The following is a 19,067-nucleotide window of genomic DNA, read 5'->3' as shown; positions in this document are numbered from 1 at the left end:
ACACTTTTCCTACAGACCAGGGACTGGTCACAGGGACAGATGCATTGAGTAATGGTAACAGAGCCAAGGATGTCCATAGAAACGGGGTGTTGTGCATCAACAGCAAAGAGATCAAACTGAGTATGTCTACAATTCACAGCAGCATCAGCACTGTGCTGCCAACACATCCATCCCAGCTCTTCTCTCCTGCCAGCAGAAGTTCCTCACAGGTTAATTTATGGATTCTCAGGTACTTTTGCAACTTGCAATGAAATTTTCATCAAATAATTTTATCAAGAATTGAACTTGTTGGTTTAAACTTGGCTTGGCTTCACTCGCACTCTGCAGGAGTCATTCCTGAGATTCCAAGGCAGACAAGGCTCCTTTTCTCTCCCCCTCTTGAAAAGAAAAGCAACAGGAACAGGTACTTTGAAGAGCCACTAGTGTGGTCACAGTAACTACTCAAACATTGCCAGCCTTACAGGTACTGTCTCAAACCAGACTAGCTGTAAAGCTTTCAAAAGACATGCAAGAAAAGAAGACTGTTTTTTCCCCTCAGACCTAAAAACCCTCTAAACAGCAACATTCGGAGCCTTCTTCCCCCACCAAGCAAGTGCAGGCTTGAGAGGAAACACACAGACACAAGCAGCCAGATCCTCTTCACTGAGCACTGCTGCTGACTGATGGGGACACTGTGCACTGCCAGGAGTCCAGCATGGAAAAACCTTGTGGGGCCAGTGTGAACCTCACAAAGTTCAATAAGGACAAGGGATGTGCCTTTTGGAACTTATTTCCTTACTTTTCACCTTGAAATGCTGGAACATTGTTTTACATGGTTTGCTGAGGACTTCTTGAGAAAGTGTCAGTCTTTTGCCATGTCTCCTGAGCTCCTACACTCCAGGGGATGGTGCAGCAGTGACCTGGATCATTCAGTTATTTGAGACAGATCTGATAAAGCAGAGTGGGGGAGGGGTGAGACAGATCCAAACATCCTGGTGAAATTCCTTTTTTCCCTTTCTGTGCTTCTCTGCTGTCCTACTTTCCAAACATTAAGACTCTAATTAATACTGGAATATTTAATTAACATGACAAGATAAAAAACCTTATCCAAGCTTACCAGCTCACCTGTGTACCTCTGAGGTACATGACTTGGAACATCACACAGGCAGTAAGGGACTGAGGAGAGGGGAAGGCTGCTTTCTCCTCCAAAGCAAACACCACTTACGCTGAAGGGGGGAAAAGGGAATTCCACTCCACCAAGAGTGACCTCAATGAAACCTCTCCCAGACAGAGCATGCAAGGAGTTGGCTACAGGATGACAGGATTTTTGGACAAGACAAAGAGTGCAGCCAGGCTGACATCTGGGTGCTGATAGAGGTACGTTTTTATATTATTTATGTATTTACATTTACATTCTGGGATATGCCCAGAGCTGCAGGGAGGTGACAGGCTTGCAGAGTTCTGAACATGCTGCTCATCAGCATCTGGCAAGACACTGTCTTGCCCGCAGACCTTTCCTCACACCAGCTGACAGCCTTGTCATTGATATCTCAGCAAAGCTGGAAGTTTCCAGCCAAGCTGAGGCTCTGCACTTGGCAGGAGTTTCTACTGTGTGAACATGGACAATGCACACTGGTCCCAAATGGCTCAGTGTTCATTCATTCATGGCTAGGCTTTGTGAACGAAGATTTAGGAAGGCTCTATTCACATTTGTTACAAGCACGCTGGTGGCTAATAAGGCCAATGCGAGATAGACATGTCCGACTGCAAAGGGCACAGCAGAAGGACTCCTTAGGTGGTGTATTCTGCAAGGCACGGTTCTTTCTGCGTTGTCTTTTCTCCTCAAGGGTGATCCTGCTGCGTTCTCAAAGGAAACAGCAGCGTCATAGATGGTGTGTCTCCAGACCTCCCGGTTAGAGGCCAGAGTAGACCAGTTATGTTGATCAATATGGCCAAGGCTGAGATGTTGTTTCAGGGAGTCCTTGTATCTTTTCTTCGGGGTTCTTCTCATGCGGCAGCCAGTGGCAAGTTCACCATAAAGCAAGATCTTAGGGAGGCGGTGATCTTTCATCCTGGAGACGTGCCCTGCCCAGTGCAGCTGTGTTCTCAGCAACATGGCCTCAATGCTTGTGACTGCTGCTTGTTCTAGAACAGATGTATTAGTCACATAATCTGACCAGTGGATGTTTAGGATTGTTCGGAGGCAGTGTTGATGGAAGCGTTCTAGGAGTCACAGGTGGTGGTGGCAGATGACCCATGATTCAGATCCATATGAAAGAGTAGACAGCACAATGGTTTTGTAAACACTGATCTTGGTACTTTTCTTCAAGTGTTTATTTCGCCAAACTCTTTCATGAAGCTTTCTGAAGGTACTGTATGCCTTAGCTAACCTGTTGTCTATCTCCCCATCAATCTTACCATCCAAGGAGATGAGGCTGCCTAGGTAATTAAACTGCTGGACTGATTTGAGCTCTGATTTACCAATGGTGATATGGGGATGATGGAAGAATTCCTGAGGTGCCGGTTGATAGAGGACTTCTGTCTTCTTTAAGCTGACTTCCAGCCCAAAGAGCTCAGCAGCATCTGCAAAGCAGGATGTTAAACGCTGCAGAGCTGCTTCTGTGTGAGTGACGAGGGCGTCATCAGCATAAAGCAGCTCCTGGACAAGATGGTTTAGGGTCTTGGTGTGGGCCTTCAGTCACCTTAGGGTGAAAAGGCTTCCATCAGTACGGTATCGAATGTAGATCCCGATGCCCTGATCATCGAGGTCTGCCGTGGCCCTTTGGAGCATCCTGCTGAAAAGGACTGTGAATAGGGTTGGTGCGAGAACGCAGCCTTGTTTCACACCATTAGTTATTAGACAGGGCTCAGAAAGTGTGTTGCCATATCTGACTTGGCCGTGCTGATCCTCATGGAGTGAGATGATCATTTTAAGGAACTTGGGGGGACAACCTAAGCGTTCCAAAATCTGCCACAGACCTTTTCTGCTCACAGTATCGAAAGCCTTGGTGAGATCAACAAAGGTTACATAGAGACCTTTGTTCTGTTCCCTACACTTCTCTTGCAGTTGTCTGAGAACAAACACCATGTCTGTGGTACTCCTGTTGGCTCTGAAACCACACTGACTTTCAGGTAGAATTCTTTCTGCTATGGCGGGTATTAGTCTGTTCAAGAGTATTCTTGCCAGGATTTTGCCAGCAATGGAGAGCAGAGTAATACCATGGTAATTTGAACAGCCTGATTTAACTCCTTTCTTCTTATACAATGTGATGATGACTGCATCACGAAGGTCTGATGGTAGTTCGTCTAGTTCCCAACAGCACACCACAAACTCGTGGAATTTAGCATGGAGTGCAAGGCCCCATGTTTCCAGACTTCATGTGAAATTCCATCAACCCCAGCTGCCTTGCTGATTTTCACCTGCTGTATGGCCTTGAGGGTTTCTCCTAAAGTGGGGGCAGTATCCAATTCATACTTCACCGGTTGTTGTGTGATGGACCGAATAGCTGAGTCTTGCACTACATGGCTAGTACTGAAAAGAGTCTGAAAGTGTTCAGACCATCGATTCAGAATGGAGGTTTTATCTGTCAGAAGTGTTTGACCATCAGCGCTGAGTAGAGGGCTTTGTACCTGGTATGTAGGCCCGTATGCTGTTTTCAGGGCTTCATAGAATCCTCTGTGATCACCCGTGTCTGCGCATAATTGTGTTTTTTCAGCAAGACTGATCCACCACTTGTTCTGGATGTCACAGAGTTTCTATTGGAGCCTGCTGCATGCAAGGCAAAAGGCTGCTTTTCTTACGTGCCACGATGGCAGTGCAAGGTGTGCTTGTGGGCGGTTCTATTCTTCCTCAACAAATCTTGGATCTCTTGATTGTTTTCATCAAACCAGTCCTTGTTCTTCTTGAAGGAGAACCCTAAAATTCTTCAGAGGATTGTAGGATGCTGTTTTTAATATGGTGCCAGAGTGTTTCAGGAGAGGGATCTAAAGAATCTATAGAATGATTTTCAAGCCTAGTTTGAAGATTTGCCCGGAATCTGTCTCTCACTGTGCTGATTGGAGATTGTTAACTGGAGTCTCCTCTTGGGATACTGCTCCTTTTTGGTTTGAACTTAAGATTGAAGTTAAGTTTGCAGCACACCAGCCGATGGTCTGTTTGGCATTCTGCACTGGGCATCACACGGGTATGGTGGACATCGTGGACATCCCTCCAACACACCAAGACATAATCAGTGAGATGCCAATGCTTAGATCTAGGATGCATCCAGGTTGTCTTCAGACTATCTTTCTGCTGAAAGATAGTGTTAGTGATGGTGAGCTGTTGCTCTGCACAGAATTCTAGCAGAAGGCGACCATTATCGTTGCAGCTTCCAACACCATGCTTGCCTAATACTCCTTTCCAGGCTTCAAGGTTCTTACCTACTCTGGCGTTGAAATCACCAAGGATAATGATCTTATCATCTGCAGGAACCTTCTCGGTAAGGCGGCGCAGGTTGGTGTAGAATTTATCTTTTTCAGCAGGGTCAGCTTGGAGAGTTGGGGCATATATACTGAAGAGGACAACATGTTGCTTGTTGTGTAGTGGAAGGCATAGGGAGATAATTTGGTCAGAATGACCTGTTGGCAGATTTTCGAGTTTAGGAACAATAGAGTTTTTGATCATGAAGCCAACTCCTGAGAGATGCCTTTCGGTTCTGGGCTTACCTGACCAAAAGAGTGTGTAACCGGCACCATGTTCTCTGAGGCTGCCTTCCTCGTGAAGGCGAACTTTGCTGAGAGCAGCAATGTCGATGTTGAGACATGATAGTTCGTGAGCGATTAGGGCAGACGGACGCTCAGGGCGACCACTGTTCGCAGAATTAAGCATGGTTCTGATGTTCCAGCATGCAAGAGTCAGTTTGGTTACACCTTTGGAGGCAGGTGTATGCCTTTGTCTCTTGGGCTCAGTGTTCAAACAGATCAGAAAAAGCAGAGCATGGGAAAAGGAAGGATTATCATCCTTATTTTAGGGACTGAGATTTAAAGCCAGAGGAGTGACCTGGCACAATTACAGAGGCAGACTCTCTAGAAGTGGGAACTGAATATTCAGCCCCAGTTTTGGGCTTTAGCTACAACACTGACCTTCTCTCTAACAGTTCCCCAGTAAAGCCCCACAAGACTCCACACAGGCTGCTATGCCTGATAACCCCCAAAGACTACCAGCAACCATTATGTCTTTATTTTCCTTCTTCCCTTGAGCACAGGTATTGGGTTTGTGCTGAAGTGGTGGAAAACAGGTAAGAGTGCCATGTCCACCCTCCTATACTGTCACAGCTTCAACACTGGAGCAATCACAGGAATAGGGATAATCCAAGCCCGCAGGAGAGCTGCAGGAGGAAGGAGAGGCAGCAGTCAGGTTTGGACACTAATCTTCTCCAAAACTCCTGTTCTTGCAAAGGGACCAAACTGCTCAGCAGCGATCAATGGCTCTTCTCCTAAATGGACTGAACAGACTCGGCTTAGCCTGATGTCTGACCTCCAACCACAGCATGACACTGGCCAGGCTGCATGGAAAAGACCAGCTTTCCAACTGCTTTTACTGGTCATTCAAAGCTCAATAGCAATGGGAGCACTCAAAACAGCAGGATGAAAATTCAAAACCATTCAACAAAGAGAAGGAGCTGGAAGCCATTGCACAGCAAGAAAACTATGACATAATTGCCCTCATGGAGGCATGGTGGGATGACTGGCACAGTTGGAGTGCTGCAATGAATGGCTGCAAACTCTTCACAAGGGACAGGCAGGGAAGGAGAGGTGCTGGGGTGGCCCCTTATATGAGGAGCCTGGAGCAGAATGGTGGTCACGACAGGGTTGAGTGTGTGTGAGTAAGGAACAGGGGGAAGGCCAACAAGGCAGATTATCCTGGTGGGAGTCTGTCATAGATCACCCAACCAGGATGAAGAGATAGACAAAATATTCCATAAGCAGCTGGGAGAAGCCCTTGCTCTCACTGGGGGACTTCAACTTACCAGATGTCCACTGGTACAACAACACAGCAGAGAGGAGACAGTCCAGGAAGTTCCTGCAGTGTGTGGTAGAGAACTTCCCTGGTGAGGGAGCCAACCAGGGAGTGCCCCACCGGACCTGCTGTTTTGTGAGCAGCTTTGTCAGAGACATTGAGGGGCTAGAGGGTGTCCAGAGAAGGGAACGGAGCTGGAGAAGGGTCTGGAGCACCAGGAGCAGCTGAAGGAGCTGAGGGGGCTCAGCCTGGAGAAAAGGAGGCTCAGGGGGGACCTTCTTGCTCTCTCCAGCTCCCTGACAGGAGGGTGGAGCCAGGTGGGGGTCGGACTCTGCTCCCAGGGAATAAGTAACAGGATGAGAGGAAACAGCCTCAAGGTGTGCCACAGCAGGTCAGATTGAATATCAGGGAAAATTTCTTCACCAAAAGCGTTATCAAGCATTGCAATGGGCTGCCCAGGGCAGTGGTAGAGCCACCATCCCTGGAGGCATTTAAAAGATATGTAGATGTAACACTTGAGGACATGGCAGTGTTAGGTTTACTGATCGGACTCTGTGATATTAGAGGTTTTATTCCAACCTAAACAATTTCACAATTCTAACTGAGGTGATGGACAGTCAAATAAGGGGTAGATAAACAAGGGAAGTGACTCTGAGGCAGAACCACGGATCCAAAATGTACATGTATTCAAGGGGAAACTGAACACTTTCATAGAAAAGAAATCCAGTAAGAGTCACTAAGCACACAGATGGCACATGTTGATCAAAGAGACACTCAGCTGCATATGACTGGAGGCTGAGGTGAAGTATCATACCAGCTTCTGCATGCAAGTCCTGTGGGCCACTGCCAGAGACAGAACACTCAACCAGGATTTTGGTTTGACCCAGCACACCTGCCCTTGTTTCCTTACAAGTCTGTAGGTACAAAAGGCTTCCAGGCAGCTGTGTGTCCACTGGGAGTGTCTGACACAGCCTGGACATGTACAAACATCCGTCAGGGAACAGGGGCTGTGAGTACCATCACAGCAACCACAACATCAACAGGGGTGCAGGGCCTCCCCATGGTCACATCTCACAGCCACCAACACAAACCACAGCTGTGTCCAAGTGCTGTGCCCCAGAGCCCAACCCAGCAGCACACACTGCACAGGGGAGCCACAGACCTGGAGTCATCCAGAGAGAAGAAAAGCAGGAAAGGAGAGACTGGAATACGTAGAGACACAAAACAACATGTGGGAACTGGGTGCTCTGCAGCACCCAGACATCTGGGTCTCCTGGGTAAATACCCTTGAGTAAAAGTGGACAGCCAAGACACCTAATACAAATCAACTTTCTCCTCCTTAGCACAGGTTGGAAACTGCAAAGGAAAAAAAAAAGAAAAAGGTAAAACCCAAACTGTGCTACAAACAAAGCAAGTTTAGGGGTGCCCACCTCTCTGAAGAGCGCGCCATAAAACTGAACAATATACGGGCAGTCACTGCTTCGCATCACTACATCAAGGTCCATCAGTAGCTGCTTCTGTTCTTTTTCATCCACTGTCGACCGAATTCTCTGAAAGAGGAAGAGTGGCAGAGACTTTATCACTTAATGTGTCCTCAGCTCTGCTGATGGAGACACGTGCCAGGGACTCCAGCCCCAAGCGGAGCAGGCAATTCCCCAGGCATGCTCAAACACACTCCAGAGAATTAAGCTGTGTCCTCAAATAGCGGGTGAATAATGCTGTTTAATCAGACTATAACCCCTCAGTCCTTGCATGAGCATCAACATTTTCAGATGAAATGTCAGAAGGAAATTAGAGCTGAGATTTCAGCAAAACACCACAGCCAGGTTTTCATTCCAAAACGAATTCCCACACAGTTCTTAGCTACGTTGGATGGGCCTTGAAGGCTGGTTTGAAATTTAACCAAGGAACACTATGTTTAAAATTTCTAAGTACAGAAGCCAAAAAGGCTCCTTCCACAGCCTCCACCATGGCTGGCACAGAGAGAAGGGACTGTCATGTAACCCAAGGAACACACTGCTCTGGTAATGCTAATGGGGGGCAGCAGTCCTGGAAGCTCTTCTCATCAAACTAACAATTCTTTACCTAGTACTGGCCTAGGGAACATTAACACTACATAAAAGATACTTAATATGTGTATATATATGTGTGTGTGTGTATATACACACTATCTATAAAGAGAAGTCTCATTTGGGCTTGAAAGAACAATGCACATTTGAAAATAGAAAACTGTACATGTTCAAACATGAAGCTGGTTAAATGAAGAATGGAGAAGACCATTCACAGTTTTTCATGTGATTTTAAAGATATATTTAACATCTTGCACTAATTTATGTATTCTCTGAATCACAGGTGAGGAAATCGTGATCCTGAAGCTGTGACTCATGTTGAAAGACCATTAAAAAAAAACACTTGGCGACAAGTTCAAAGCAAGAGAAGTAGCCTGGACCCTTCTCGAGGACAAAAACTACGTGGATATCCAAGAAAGAAAAATTATGCAAGGTCGTGGAAAAAATCTGCAAGACACCAGCACCCATTTCACTGATACTATGGCCCCATGGGCAACCGCTGGTGGCATCAGGACCACACACAGCCAGCACAAGGCCAGGTGTATGAAGGTACTTTCAAGGTTGACCAATCATATAGAACCATTCATTCATGAAACAGTGCATGATTATGTACTTTAGGACTATTTCGTGATGGCCCACACAAAATGAGGACAGTATTAACACTAATTTTCCTTACCTTTGGTGTTTCGTGATATTTTGGTATTTTAGCACTCGTTCTTAACATTCTAGTAGTTCTAGTTTGGCCTAGACCAGTAATTGCTATGTTCAGATTGCCCTTTTCCCACCCCATTAATTCTAAAGTTCTTGGGGAAGCTGTCAGGATACCTGCCCAGGACACACAGTCCATCACATCCACACCCCACAGTGCCGTGGGTGGGTGGGACTCTGTGGTCACCAAGAGAGTAAGAACAGGAGCAACGGGCCAGGAATGGAACTGAAAAGCTTCACCTCTAGGTCACTGGTTCAGGTGTGGTTCACACGAGTTCAGACGTCACTGAGGAAAGCCAGAACAATCTGACTGTTTCCTTGCCGTGTGCCCTCAGCACACAAAGCTCTGGGACACCCCACGCTCGGGAGGCCGAACAGACTGAACGTCCCTCTCCAGCTGACAAACCATCAGCACTGTGTGAAATGAAAACGCCACTGCTCTGACCTCCACAGAAGACGATGGATGCCAAAGCTACTGTGGTGAGACCTATGAGGAATAGTTCAGTCTCTCACCGAGATGTGGCCCACACTGCAAAGGTCACCTTTTTGATGAGGAACAACACCAAAAGGAGCTTTTCTCCATATTGTAACTCACACCCCCCATTCTGTGCCCACTCCATATCTATCTCCAAAAAGCCTCTTTCCTGGTCATCTGGGAGTATCTCCAGCCCTGCTCTGCATTCCCCCTGCACCTGCACAATCCTGTCACAGCCACCCCCACAGTGTCCTTCTCAAACACCACAACTTCCCCTGACAGCATCTTCTCCCACCTCTGACATTCCTTCTCTGTTGTTACTTTTCCAGCTCTGGAAACCATGTGAAATATATACTGGATGGCGGAGGAAATTTTAATGGCACTCCAGAACAACACTGAACCCAAACACGCCTCTTCCCGAACACAATCTCCCCAGGGAGGAATGGCAGGCAGAGGATCCAGAGCACAGACAGTGGGTCAGCTATATGGCAGAGCTCCAGGCAGACACAGGAGCCAAAGGACACCTTGAGAAGCCAACATGAACACTCCAACAAACATTGTTTCAGGGAGTGAAGGGAATGACATGTACAAGATTGGGAGGTCTCATACAAGAGTGCTGGAGACTGGCAAACTCAAAGGGGAGGACTCTGAGGAGCAGCACAGTGCTGAGCTGGGGTCAGCCCAAGCTGGAAAAATGGCTTTGTTTAGCTGGAGTGTGCCAGGGAGCCTGCTGCAGCCCAGCACTCCCAGTCCACCATAAGGAACCAGCATTCACCAGCAGAACAGGGAAGGAACAGCCAACGGTGAGTGAAGTCAACAGCAGTCACTGGCCAAACATGAGCCACATGAGCCACGAATCAACGTGCTACCAAAATCCAAGGAATAGTGCAAGGCACTGCAGCATCTCCCACAGACAGACTCCCCCGGGAATGTGGGACACAGCATGGAAGGAAGATACAAGGTGAGGCAGCTCCTCGAAGGCAGCATTTGAGACAGGGATGGGCAGGGTCTGACTCAGGCCTTGCACCGCTCAGCATGGTCACTCCTGTGGGCACTCACTGACAACTCACTGACAAGTGACTTCAGGGCCAAACAAGGCACGGATGGAAAAGAGGGGTTTGTAGTAGAGGCTTATGGAAAGTCTCTTTTTTAACGATTCCTTGTTGACCTCAAATTTAAACTGGATCAAATCTTCCAGGAGAAAATTCTCCAGCGCTTTTAATACAAACACAGGTTAGGACAAAGCCTTCTCACACCAAGAACAAGAGCTCTGAGCAGCATCAGCAGCAAAAGGATAATCTGTGCTGTGGGTTGTGCCACTCTGGAATCTAAAACCAGATCCCAGAAACCAAACCCAAAACAGAAGAGACACCATCCAGCCCAATTCTCACACAGAAAGTTTCAGGTGCAATGGAAAGTGACCAGTTAAAAAAAAAAAAGAAAAGAAAAAAAGCTATAAACACCAGATTGAAACCCAACTCGAGCTGTGAGACAACCCAGTACTGTCCTGAGCATGGAGCTCATCTGTGTCCTCAGCAGAAAGCTCAGCACAGCAGTGCCTGGCAGTGCCACTGGAGAAGTAGTGCTCCCAGGGGATGGCAAGGATTGGGGACACTAAACCAGCAGGAAAAAGGGAGTTTGCCCAGCCACTGCTTAGGATGAGAATATCTATCTACCCATCTGAAACACATTTAGTGCATACTGAAGTAGATCACAACTAGTTTCCCATCTCCTGTGACGAGGTTCTCACTCTCTCTACCATTTCCTTTTCAACCCTTACTCATTGACCTCCTCCCTCACCAGCAGGGCTGGGAGCACTAGTTTCCCTGACTCTCAGTCAGCAGACCCAAAGAGATGACAAACAGAAAATTCTGAAGGTGTCAGTTTGGGAGAGGGCACCCAGTTTTGCAAAGAATGACAATGATGGTTTGCAATAAAGCCCGAAGACACTGTGCTCCTAACAAGAAATGACTCCGTGGCTTCCTGGCTCCTCCAGGAAGACCAGGGACAACCCATGGGTCTGACATCTCTGATTACTCTACTGATCTTGAAAATGCTTTTCATTTTCTTAGGGCAAGTTTAGAGCAGAAGCAGAGCAGGTAAAAACTATTGCTAGACTAAACCAGCAACAATGGCTAAGGACACCGACTGGAACTGCAGGCTGGACTAGACAATACTGCAGAGTGGGACTAAATCAGCTGGGTTGGTTTATAAAACAGATATTGGGAGATAATGAAAATTCTGGCATAGAGCTGAAAATCACTTTCTTTTGGAGTGGGGAAAAACTGAACACTGTGGACAAAATGCCCTCTTCCCAGTTGTAACCATGTCTGACAGAAACATAATTCAACTAGAGAAAGGGGCAAGATGTTTCCATGGGGTCGTGATAAGAAACTTGAAGGTCAACCAAAGCACACATCATGCTACTCGTCTCCTGGTGATGTATTTCTCAGATAGCTGAACTGGTTGAAAAGAAACTGGCAGAAGCTGCTGGTAGTGAACCCCAGATGTCCCAGGCATTCCCTGCTGCAGGGCAGAAAGGGCTGAGAGGACTGAGGGGGAAGAGCAGGTGGTGAAGAGCTCCTCCCTGAGCCTGAGGCTCAGGACACTGCTGTGCTAGGGCTCCTGACCTGCACAGGAGCCATCCAACACAGCAAAGCCTGGCTATTCTAAATATTTGTTGATTTATTTTAGGAACTCTTCAAACAAGCAGTTTTCCCAACCTTCTAGAGGTCTTGTGAAGTACCCTGGCTAACAAAACCCACACCATGTGCAGTATTTCAGTGCAAAGCAGAGCATCCTGCTCCAACTGGGAGAATGCTCCCCAGCTTTCATTCTGGTTTTGTCTTTTTTTTTTTATATCCATATTCCAAGGATCTTTTAAAGCACCTTCTTTCGTGTGCACTATCACCAGGGCCAGTAGGAAACCTCAGGACAGAAATAAACCTCCCAGCGGTGGGTGAGCTTCCCAAGAAAACCATTTCATTCAAATAAAATGCAGCTTCTCTATGGTTCCTCCAACGTGCCTCAGATTTGTGGTACCCTTGTGGAACAAGATGCACAGTCCCTGGAGCAGCTGGGACCACACCACGTGGTGTTGCTGGAGGGCAAATGCAAAAGGGGTTGAAGAACTGCACTGACCATGAAGCCACTGGGACAAAACCAGAGTGACAGCATTGGAGCAGGTCCTGAGAATGGACCAGGGCTCTAGAGTGGAGAAGTCCAGGACATTAGTGACAAGTCACTTACAAACTGCCCCAGACTGGGAAAAGCTAACATGAAAACAAGAAACCAGAAGAAAAATTAAAGAATTCTGGGTGAAACTGGAAGTGTAACCATGCAACATCACAGAGAGCTGGTGCCTCTGAGATGGCAGCTGATCCAGAGGAAACAGGGACTGTGCATCTCCAGGGAGATCTGAGAGGAAGTGACCTAATGAATGAGAGCATTGATTTTTATTTGGAAATAAAAATTTGGAAGATTTGAAAAACATTATAGTAAAGCACTTTCCAGGGGCAAAAATGAGAAAGGTTTGAACACAAAACCTGTTGAGCTGGATTCTTCTTTCCTCATTCTCTCCCTCTCTTCTTGATGACCCTAGGAAGAGGCTCTCTATGGCTGAAAGGGTAAGGGATGCACAAGCAATTGCAGGTGGCAGCCTCAGGAGCACCAGATCCCTGCTCCTGCAGCCCACTCCAGCCTCCAGCCTGTTGCCAAAGAGGTACATAATGTCTTTTTGTCATTGAAAAAGGTATTCACAGAGGGACAGAATGACAAAGGCTGAAGGAGAGGGACAAGCAGGACTGGGGACAAGAGCTCATCAGCCCAGCCATGCTCCAGCAGCTGAAGCTTTGCTGTAGTGGTTTCAGCCAGCAACACAACAAGGCTCATTTTAGGCTCATTTTCTTTGCCACTGACTCTGGAGCACAGATGAAAGCTGCCTGACTCATCCAGGGCCTGGCAGCCCTGCTCATGCCAGCAGCGAGACACTCACATTGAAGGTGTCAGGACTGCATCTGCCAGGACCCAGGGGCTGATGAGAGCAAAATGCATAAAGAAGAAAAATGGAAGAAAACGGTGCCTCTGCCTGCAGATCTCAAGTTATTTTGGTGATATTTCAGCACTCAGGAATGATTTTCCTGCAGTGGTAAGAAATACTGCCAGGAAGTGCAGCAAAAAAGGCCGTGCTGGGGGGAGTCCTGGGGCATGGAAGCCATGCCCAGCACTGGTGCCACACACATCAAGCAGGAGGAAAGCTTCAAGGAATTGTTCCTTGTGCAAAGGCATGATAGGCTACAAAAAGCCAGAGGAAGGAGCTGGGAACAGGATTTGAAGGCACACAGTGGCAGCCACACCTGCGAAGGCTGAGGGGAACAGGATGAGTGCCCAGAGGTGCCTGGTTGGCCTGGCTAAGCCTGAGCTGCCATCAGCCAGAGGAAGCCTCCAGCATGAGAGAACGAGCAATGTTTGAGACCTGTAGAACAAAGAGGATTTGAATCTGTGTGTGGTAGGAGGGGGTGACAAGCCTGGTCAATGTAGGTGCAAACAGGACTTGGCCCTTCCAGAAGTGCGGCAGGAATTTCCTGACTGAGCTGAGAATTTGCAGCAATGGTAGTGGAAAACTGGGGAGTGGTGGGGAGGGATGGAGGAGCAACTGGGACAGGTCCATGCACTGATTTTCTCTGCATCTAATTAGCAGTACAGAACAGCCAACTTTTGACTTGCAGCTTCCATAAAGCTGTTTCCTCCTGCTGAATGTCCTTCCAAGGATGCTTGGCCTGCTGCACTTGTGCTGCTCTTCGGGAAGCACAGGAGGGACAGCAGCCCAGCCAAATAATCAGACACTGGCTTCACAATCCAGCTGTGAAGGGCAGCATTCCCAATGCCTGTCCCAGCACAGTGCCACACCACAGAGGTGTCACTGAGATCACAGCCAAGACCTCAAATCACTAAACTGACACGTTTTTACAAAACATCATTTCCCTTCTCAGCTTTCTCTTATAGAAGAGCATTATGCTGAAGGAGAACACACAGCTGAAGGCAACAGTTCTGCTGTCAAGAGACCAGAGGCTTGAGAGAAACAGAGAGAGCAGGAGGGGAACAGCCTCAAACACAGATGGCCTGTAGGGCAGACTGAGATAGAGCAGAGCAGGGAGATTATTGCACAATCTTGGCTGCCCCAAAAGCAGCAATCTGAGAAAGAAAAGTCTGAGGAGTGTGGGATGAATGAGTCACTACCAAGCTCAGCCCCATCTTGAAACCTCATCTCAAAGACCTGCACCATCCACGCTGGTGAATTGCTGTTGCTGCCTTGGAGACCTCACTGACTGTTTCACCCACAGGTGTTCCTTTGCCCAGTTTCATGTCTTATCCCCACTGGGACGAAGAGAACAGTCTCTTACCTCTACCATTTTAGAAATTATACTGTTGCCCAGACCCTCCTACCTTCCTTCCCCAGCAGGTCTAGCCACCCTTGCCCAAGAGAAGTGGGGTCAGAGAAAAGAAGGTGGCACCAGCTCAGCCCACAACTTGGAACAGTTCACAATTTAGTCATTGTAAAACAATCGGGTTTTACTTCTTTTAAAGTGATTCTCCAAGCCCAGTACCCTCCTGAGGCTCAGAACACCTCTCCTTCTCTGGGAAGGCAGCTCAACATGCTGTGCCACGTCATCTCCAGCCCTGTGCCTCAGGGACACAGCCCTGGTGCCTTCTGCCTCCCAGATGGGAGCTGTACCTCAGCACAGGCCCTTGACACTGACAACATTCACCTACGATGCTGACAAGTCCTCACGCAAACAGTCTGGAACAAGAGAATCCCTGTGCCAGCAGACATTTCTCCTCCATGACACGAGCTAATCCATCAAAGTGCCCTTCTCCGCATGGCTGTACCCACTGCAGGCTCCAGACAGCAGCCACTCAGCTATGGACATGTGCCTTCCTCATACCCATGGCTACCAGGGGTAAAGTAGCAAAACTACAGGTACCCAGCTCACACACCCTAGGTTTAAGAAGCTGGAGGTGCCCAGGCATTACTTCATTACACAAATGGTTTTCAACCCATCATCTGCAACCTACACCCATGAGCTCTACCAAAGGCAACTGAAAGAAAAGAGCCTTTAGCTACAGGTAACCTCTAGCTCCACTGGAGACTTTTAGGGATTCAAATCCAGGTTGAAACACCACTGCATGGTGATCCAAAACACTCAGAGACCTAACCAGTGATCCCACTGCTGTGACAAAGTCAGTATTTATTGGAGAAGATCAAAGGATGAGGGTTACTTCAGTAACCTGACACACTAGAGACAGGTTTCGATATTCACAGCAGCTGGAGCTGGGGCTGAGATAAATCTGCCTGGCTCTGTGAGACCAGCAGGGGCGAATGTCTCCAGATCAGATCAGGCAGTATTCCAAAGAAGACAGAGAGAGTTGGAAAAGACAGCAACAGAGACTCCTACATAGCTCACTTCTGCTCTTTCCTGGGAGCCATGAGTGCACTTATAGTTGATCTTACTGACAGAGTTAAAGATGAATGTCATCTGCCACCTGCAGTGAGCAAGGGAAAGGACCGGAGAGAGAGAGAACGGGCGCTGCCCTCCTCCATGGACAAGCAGATCCTCAAAGATGCCCATTGAGCAGCCCCGCTGTGGCAAGATAGAATACTCTGTACTGTCCAGCTGGGAGAGGAGGCTGAGTATTGTTTCTGGGTTTAAGGTGAGTTTCTGGGTAGCATAAAGTAGAAAATAGACAGTCCAGAAAACTGCTACACTTTCCATCTCCAGAACTGGTTAAGCACAAAGCAGACATACATCAGCAAGAGCGCAACACTCCCTAGAAGACATCCACTCCATTCCAGTTCCTCTTGGTGAGGCCACACCATGGCACATGCTGACTTAAAGAGCTAATTTTAAGTCTCTACTTTAGTTCACAGAAGACACCAAGAAGCTGTGAGATGTCAAGGTGTGTCTCCCACCAGCCTAGGCTGTACCTGAACCAGTGACCCAGAGGTGAAAGGCCCGTGCCCCATCATCAGTCTCCAGAGATGTGATCCCCTCAGAACAGCAGGTTCCTGATAGACATTTTCAAAAGGGCACAGCAATTATGAGAACATCACAAATCACTTGAAAACATGCCCATTATACACTGTATTTTAAGCAAACAGTAGCCTTTACACCAGAAATAAATAGAACAGAGCAGTAGACGGGTGCTAGATGGAAGAACCCTAATTCTCCATCACACAGCATCCCAACGGACTAAAGTACAAATGTAAGGATGGGCATCACCTACTTTAACTGCCATAATTTGCCCACTTGGTTTGTGGACCATTTTGTTGACAGAACCATAAGCGCCTCGTCCAATTTCTCCAAGGTCTTTCAAGTCCTCTGCTGTAAAATCCCAATGTTGTTCAGGGGAAATCTTCAATTTTCCTGATGATTCAATGCTGTGTGTTCTCAGTCTCTCTCTGTCAAAAATATTGGGAAGCAATTTTTCCACATTTTAAATATTCCGTAAATGTCTCTTTTCAGCACTTGTTTAAACATTAGAAGAGGGGTTCACAAAGCTACAGCAACAATCTGACTCCACAAAGGATTTTGGTCGGGGTGAGGGGTACGGGGGTGAGGGGAAAATGTTAAATCAAAAATGACATACACTTGCCCACAGCTTCAATTAAGGATAAGTTTCTCCAGCTGTGCCATAAAATTCAATGTGTCTCATAGAGTCATTCTAAGCACTCATTTACACAAAATGCATCAGGCTGAGAGCAGGATCTGGGAACATGCAGCACCAAGAGCCTGAAGAGCAATCTCAGCCCCATCTCCCCAAAGCTCCTGCTGCTCTACCACCACATCCCGGCACCTGCCTCCCTTCCAGCTGGGATTCTATCAAACACAGGCAAAGTTCTTCTGGGTGACCCAGGGAGACTTCAGAAAAAGTTTGCCCTTAATGCAAAATGGCAATTAAAAAAGATAACTCAAAAAACCTCCAAACCCAATACATTCAGGTAATCATTTAATTTATTCAAAACCAAATAGAGAGCCAATAATTTATAAAAAGCAAGACAAGTTCTTTGTGACATATGAAAACAAAAACTACCTGTTCAAGTGTGTCTTTACCAAACACCTAAATTAACTTTCTCAGGCAAACCCTGCTCGTACTGAAGCCACCAGAATTTGCCTAGGTAAGGAGCAGACCAATGTGCAAAATGTGTGAACACAGGAGGTCAGAGATCGTTTGAAGGTGCTCCTAGTGGCTTGTTTAAATGCATCAATGCTATCACTGAATTAGGAGGAAATGCACAAGCGTTTGCAACACTTTTCATCTTAAAATGCTATGCAAAATTTCAGGTTTTCATTAATTAATTAGCTGAGTCACATTTCTTGGGTCATAAAGTAAGCCAAAGCCCCACGTTTCCCACTTTCAAGATGCATCAAGAGCATTGCAGAGAGTTCCCACTGCAGGGCACACGGATCTCACAGGGACTGTAAAGCATACGGGTACTTGTGCCTGCCCTGTGTACAGGGCAGATCTGTCAAACTCATCTCTCAGACTCTGATCACTTCTCTTGGGCATTTGATCCAGCCCCTTGCCTGGCCAGGGTCCAGCCCCACAAGCAGAATACACATGATGGATCCAACCAAACATATGGAGCTTATCGAGTTTATCAGCCAAGGAATAACCAGGTCATGGCTGATTCCACAAATCCCATGTTGGCCACCAGCAGCTGCAAACACCACCCAGCTGGGTGCCATGGGGAACCCCAGTGACCTCCACTGGGTTTGGTTTGGATGCTGGGCTTTGCAAGGGCAAAAGGCCAACTGATTGGTTCAAATGGCTTCATGTGCTGCCCTCCAGCCTTTCCTGTGCTGCTCTGGGTTAGCGCTGCCCGGGTCTGAAGCAGCTGCATTTCCAGAACCCTTGACACATTGACAAGCCTTGGGGAGCAGCTCCTCTCCCCACTTCTGGGCTGTGTCTGCCCTGCTGTTTCTTGCTCTCTAACCTGCCCAGCTCGAGATTTTCAATCTGCTGCTCTCTACAGTGTCCCTACACTGTACTTAGGAAAAATTCAGGAAACCTCCTAAGAGTGCTACAACACAGCACAGGGGGGATGAACACACCTATCTCAGAGCTCCTGTGCATAATAAACACTGCACTGAATGGGGTTCTCCATGGAAGTTGCTTACTAGAAAGCAAGGAATGAAAATAAGGCAGCAAAATGTCAAAAAGAACAGAGGAAAAAAGAAAAGAAAAAAAATGAAAAGAAACACGACCTCCACACGTGCCAAGTGTCTCACAGGCAGCTTCTGAACAGGTTACTGTCTAACTGCTCCACCATCCTGTTTTGTCAGTGCCATAAAAATAGTTTTTGTTTTGAGGGAGGAAGGGAGGTGAGAAGCACCAGTCGAAGAGGCACTGGCGAACGGGCATTTCCTGCCTCACCTCCAACCAGCTGGTGGGCACGAAGGAGCACAACCACCGAGAGCTAAGCCCTCTTCAAAAAGAGGAAAAACAGCAGAGAGGTGACATTTAATAGAGTTGAGTTTTGATTTTCTGAGCAAACCCTTTCCAGATCTTCTTTGAAAACACTTCATACCAAAGCTCTCACGGAGTTAAGAAATTTAAACATTGATGTAGTTTATTCAAATAAAGCAATTAAATCCTTCTCCATTCTTCCCTCTGTTTTTCTGCCCAGGAAACTTTGTTTTTCTGATGCTCCATCAGAAGAGAAAGCAATTTGGAATTCATTAATTCCATCACACAAGCAGCCTGTGTTTCCCCAGCTGTGTGTGAAAGCCAAGCTGTGTCATTGTTGGGCAGCTGAGGGATGTGGCTCAAGCTGCCG

General features: G+C 47.3%; 1 protein-coding gene and 1 long non-coding RNA gene across 3 annotated transcripts in view; both read right to left on the bottom strand.

The window, feature by feature from the left end:
• Window positions 1-19,067, bottom strand: part of MAP2K4 (mitogen-activated protein kinase kinase 4) — a 60,281-nt gene that overhangs the window by 25,497 nt on the left and 15,717 nt on the right. For both annotated transcript variants that reach the window (XM_032706346.1, XM_032706345.1), the window contains 2 exons: window positions 16,514-16,688; window positions 7,408-7,527 (listed from right to left, as the gene is read on the bottom strand). In XM_032706346.1, the coding sequence (XP_032562237.1) occupies window positions 7,408-7,527; window positions 16,514-16,552 (159 nt within the window). In that variant the 5' untranslated portion in view covers window positions 16,553-16,688. The remainder of the gene's footprint in view (window positions 1-7,407; window positions 7,528-16,513; window positions 16,689-19,067) is intronic.
• Window positions 5,176-6,041, bottom strand: LOC116796083. The gene is made up of 2 exons (XR_004360255.1): window positions 5,988-6,041; window positions 5,176-5,345 (listed from the first exon to the last, which is right to left on the bottom strand). It is a non-coding gene; the product is annotated as an uncharacterized LOC116796083 (long non-coding RNA).

Source organism: Chiroxiphia lanceolata, chromosome 19 (assembly GCF_009829145.1).
Source record: "Chiroxiphia lanceolata isolate bChiLan1 chromosome 19, bChiLan1.pri, whole genome shotgun sequence".
In the NCBI taxonomy this organism is placed as follows: domain Eukaryota; kingdom Metazoa; phylum Chordata; class Aves; order Passeriformes; family Pipridae; genus Chiroxiphia; species Chiroxiphia lanceolata.
Note: the sequence above shows the minus strand (reverse complement) of the source record. Positions and strands in the feature narration are given on the sequence as shown.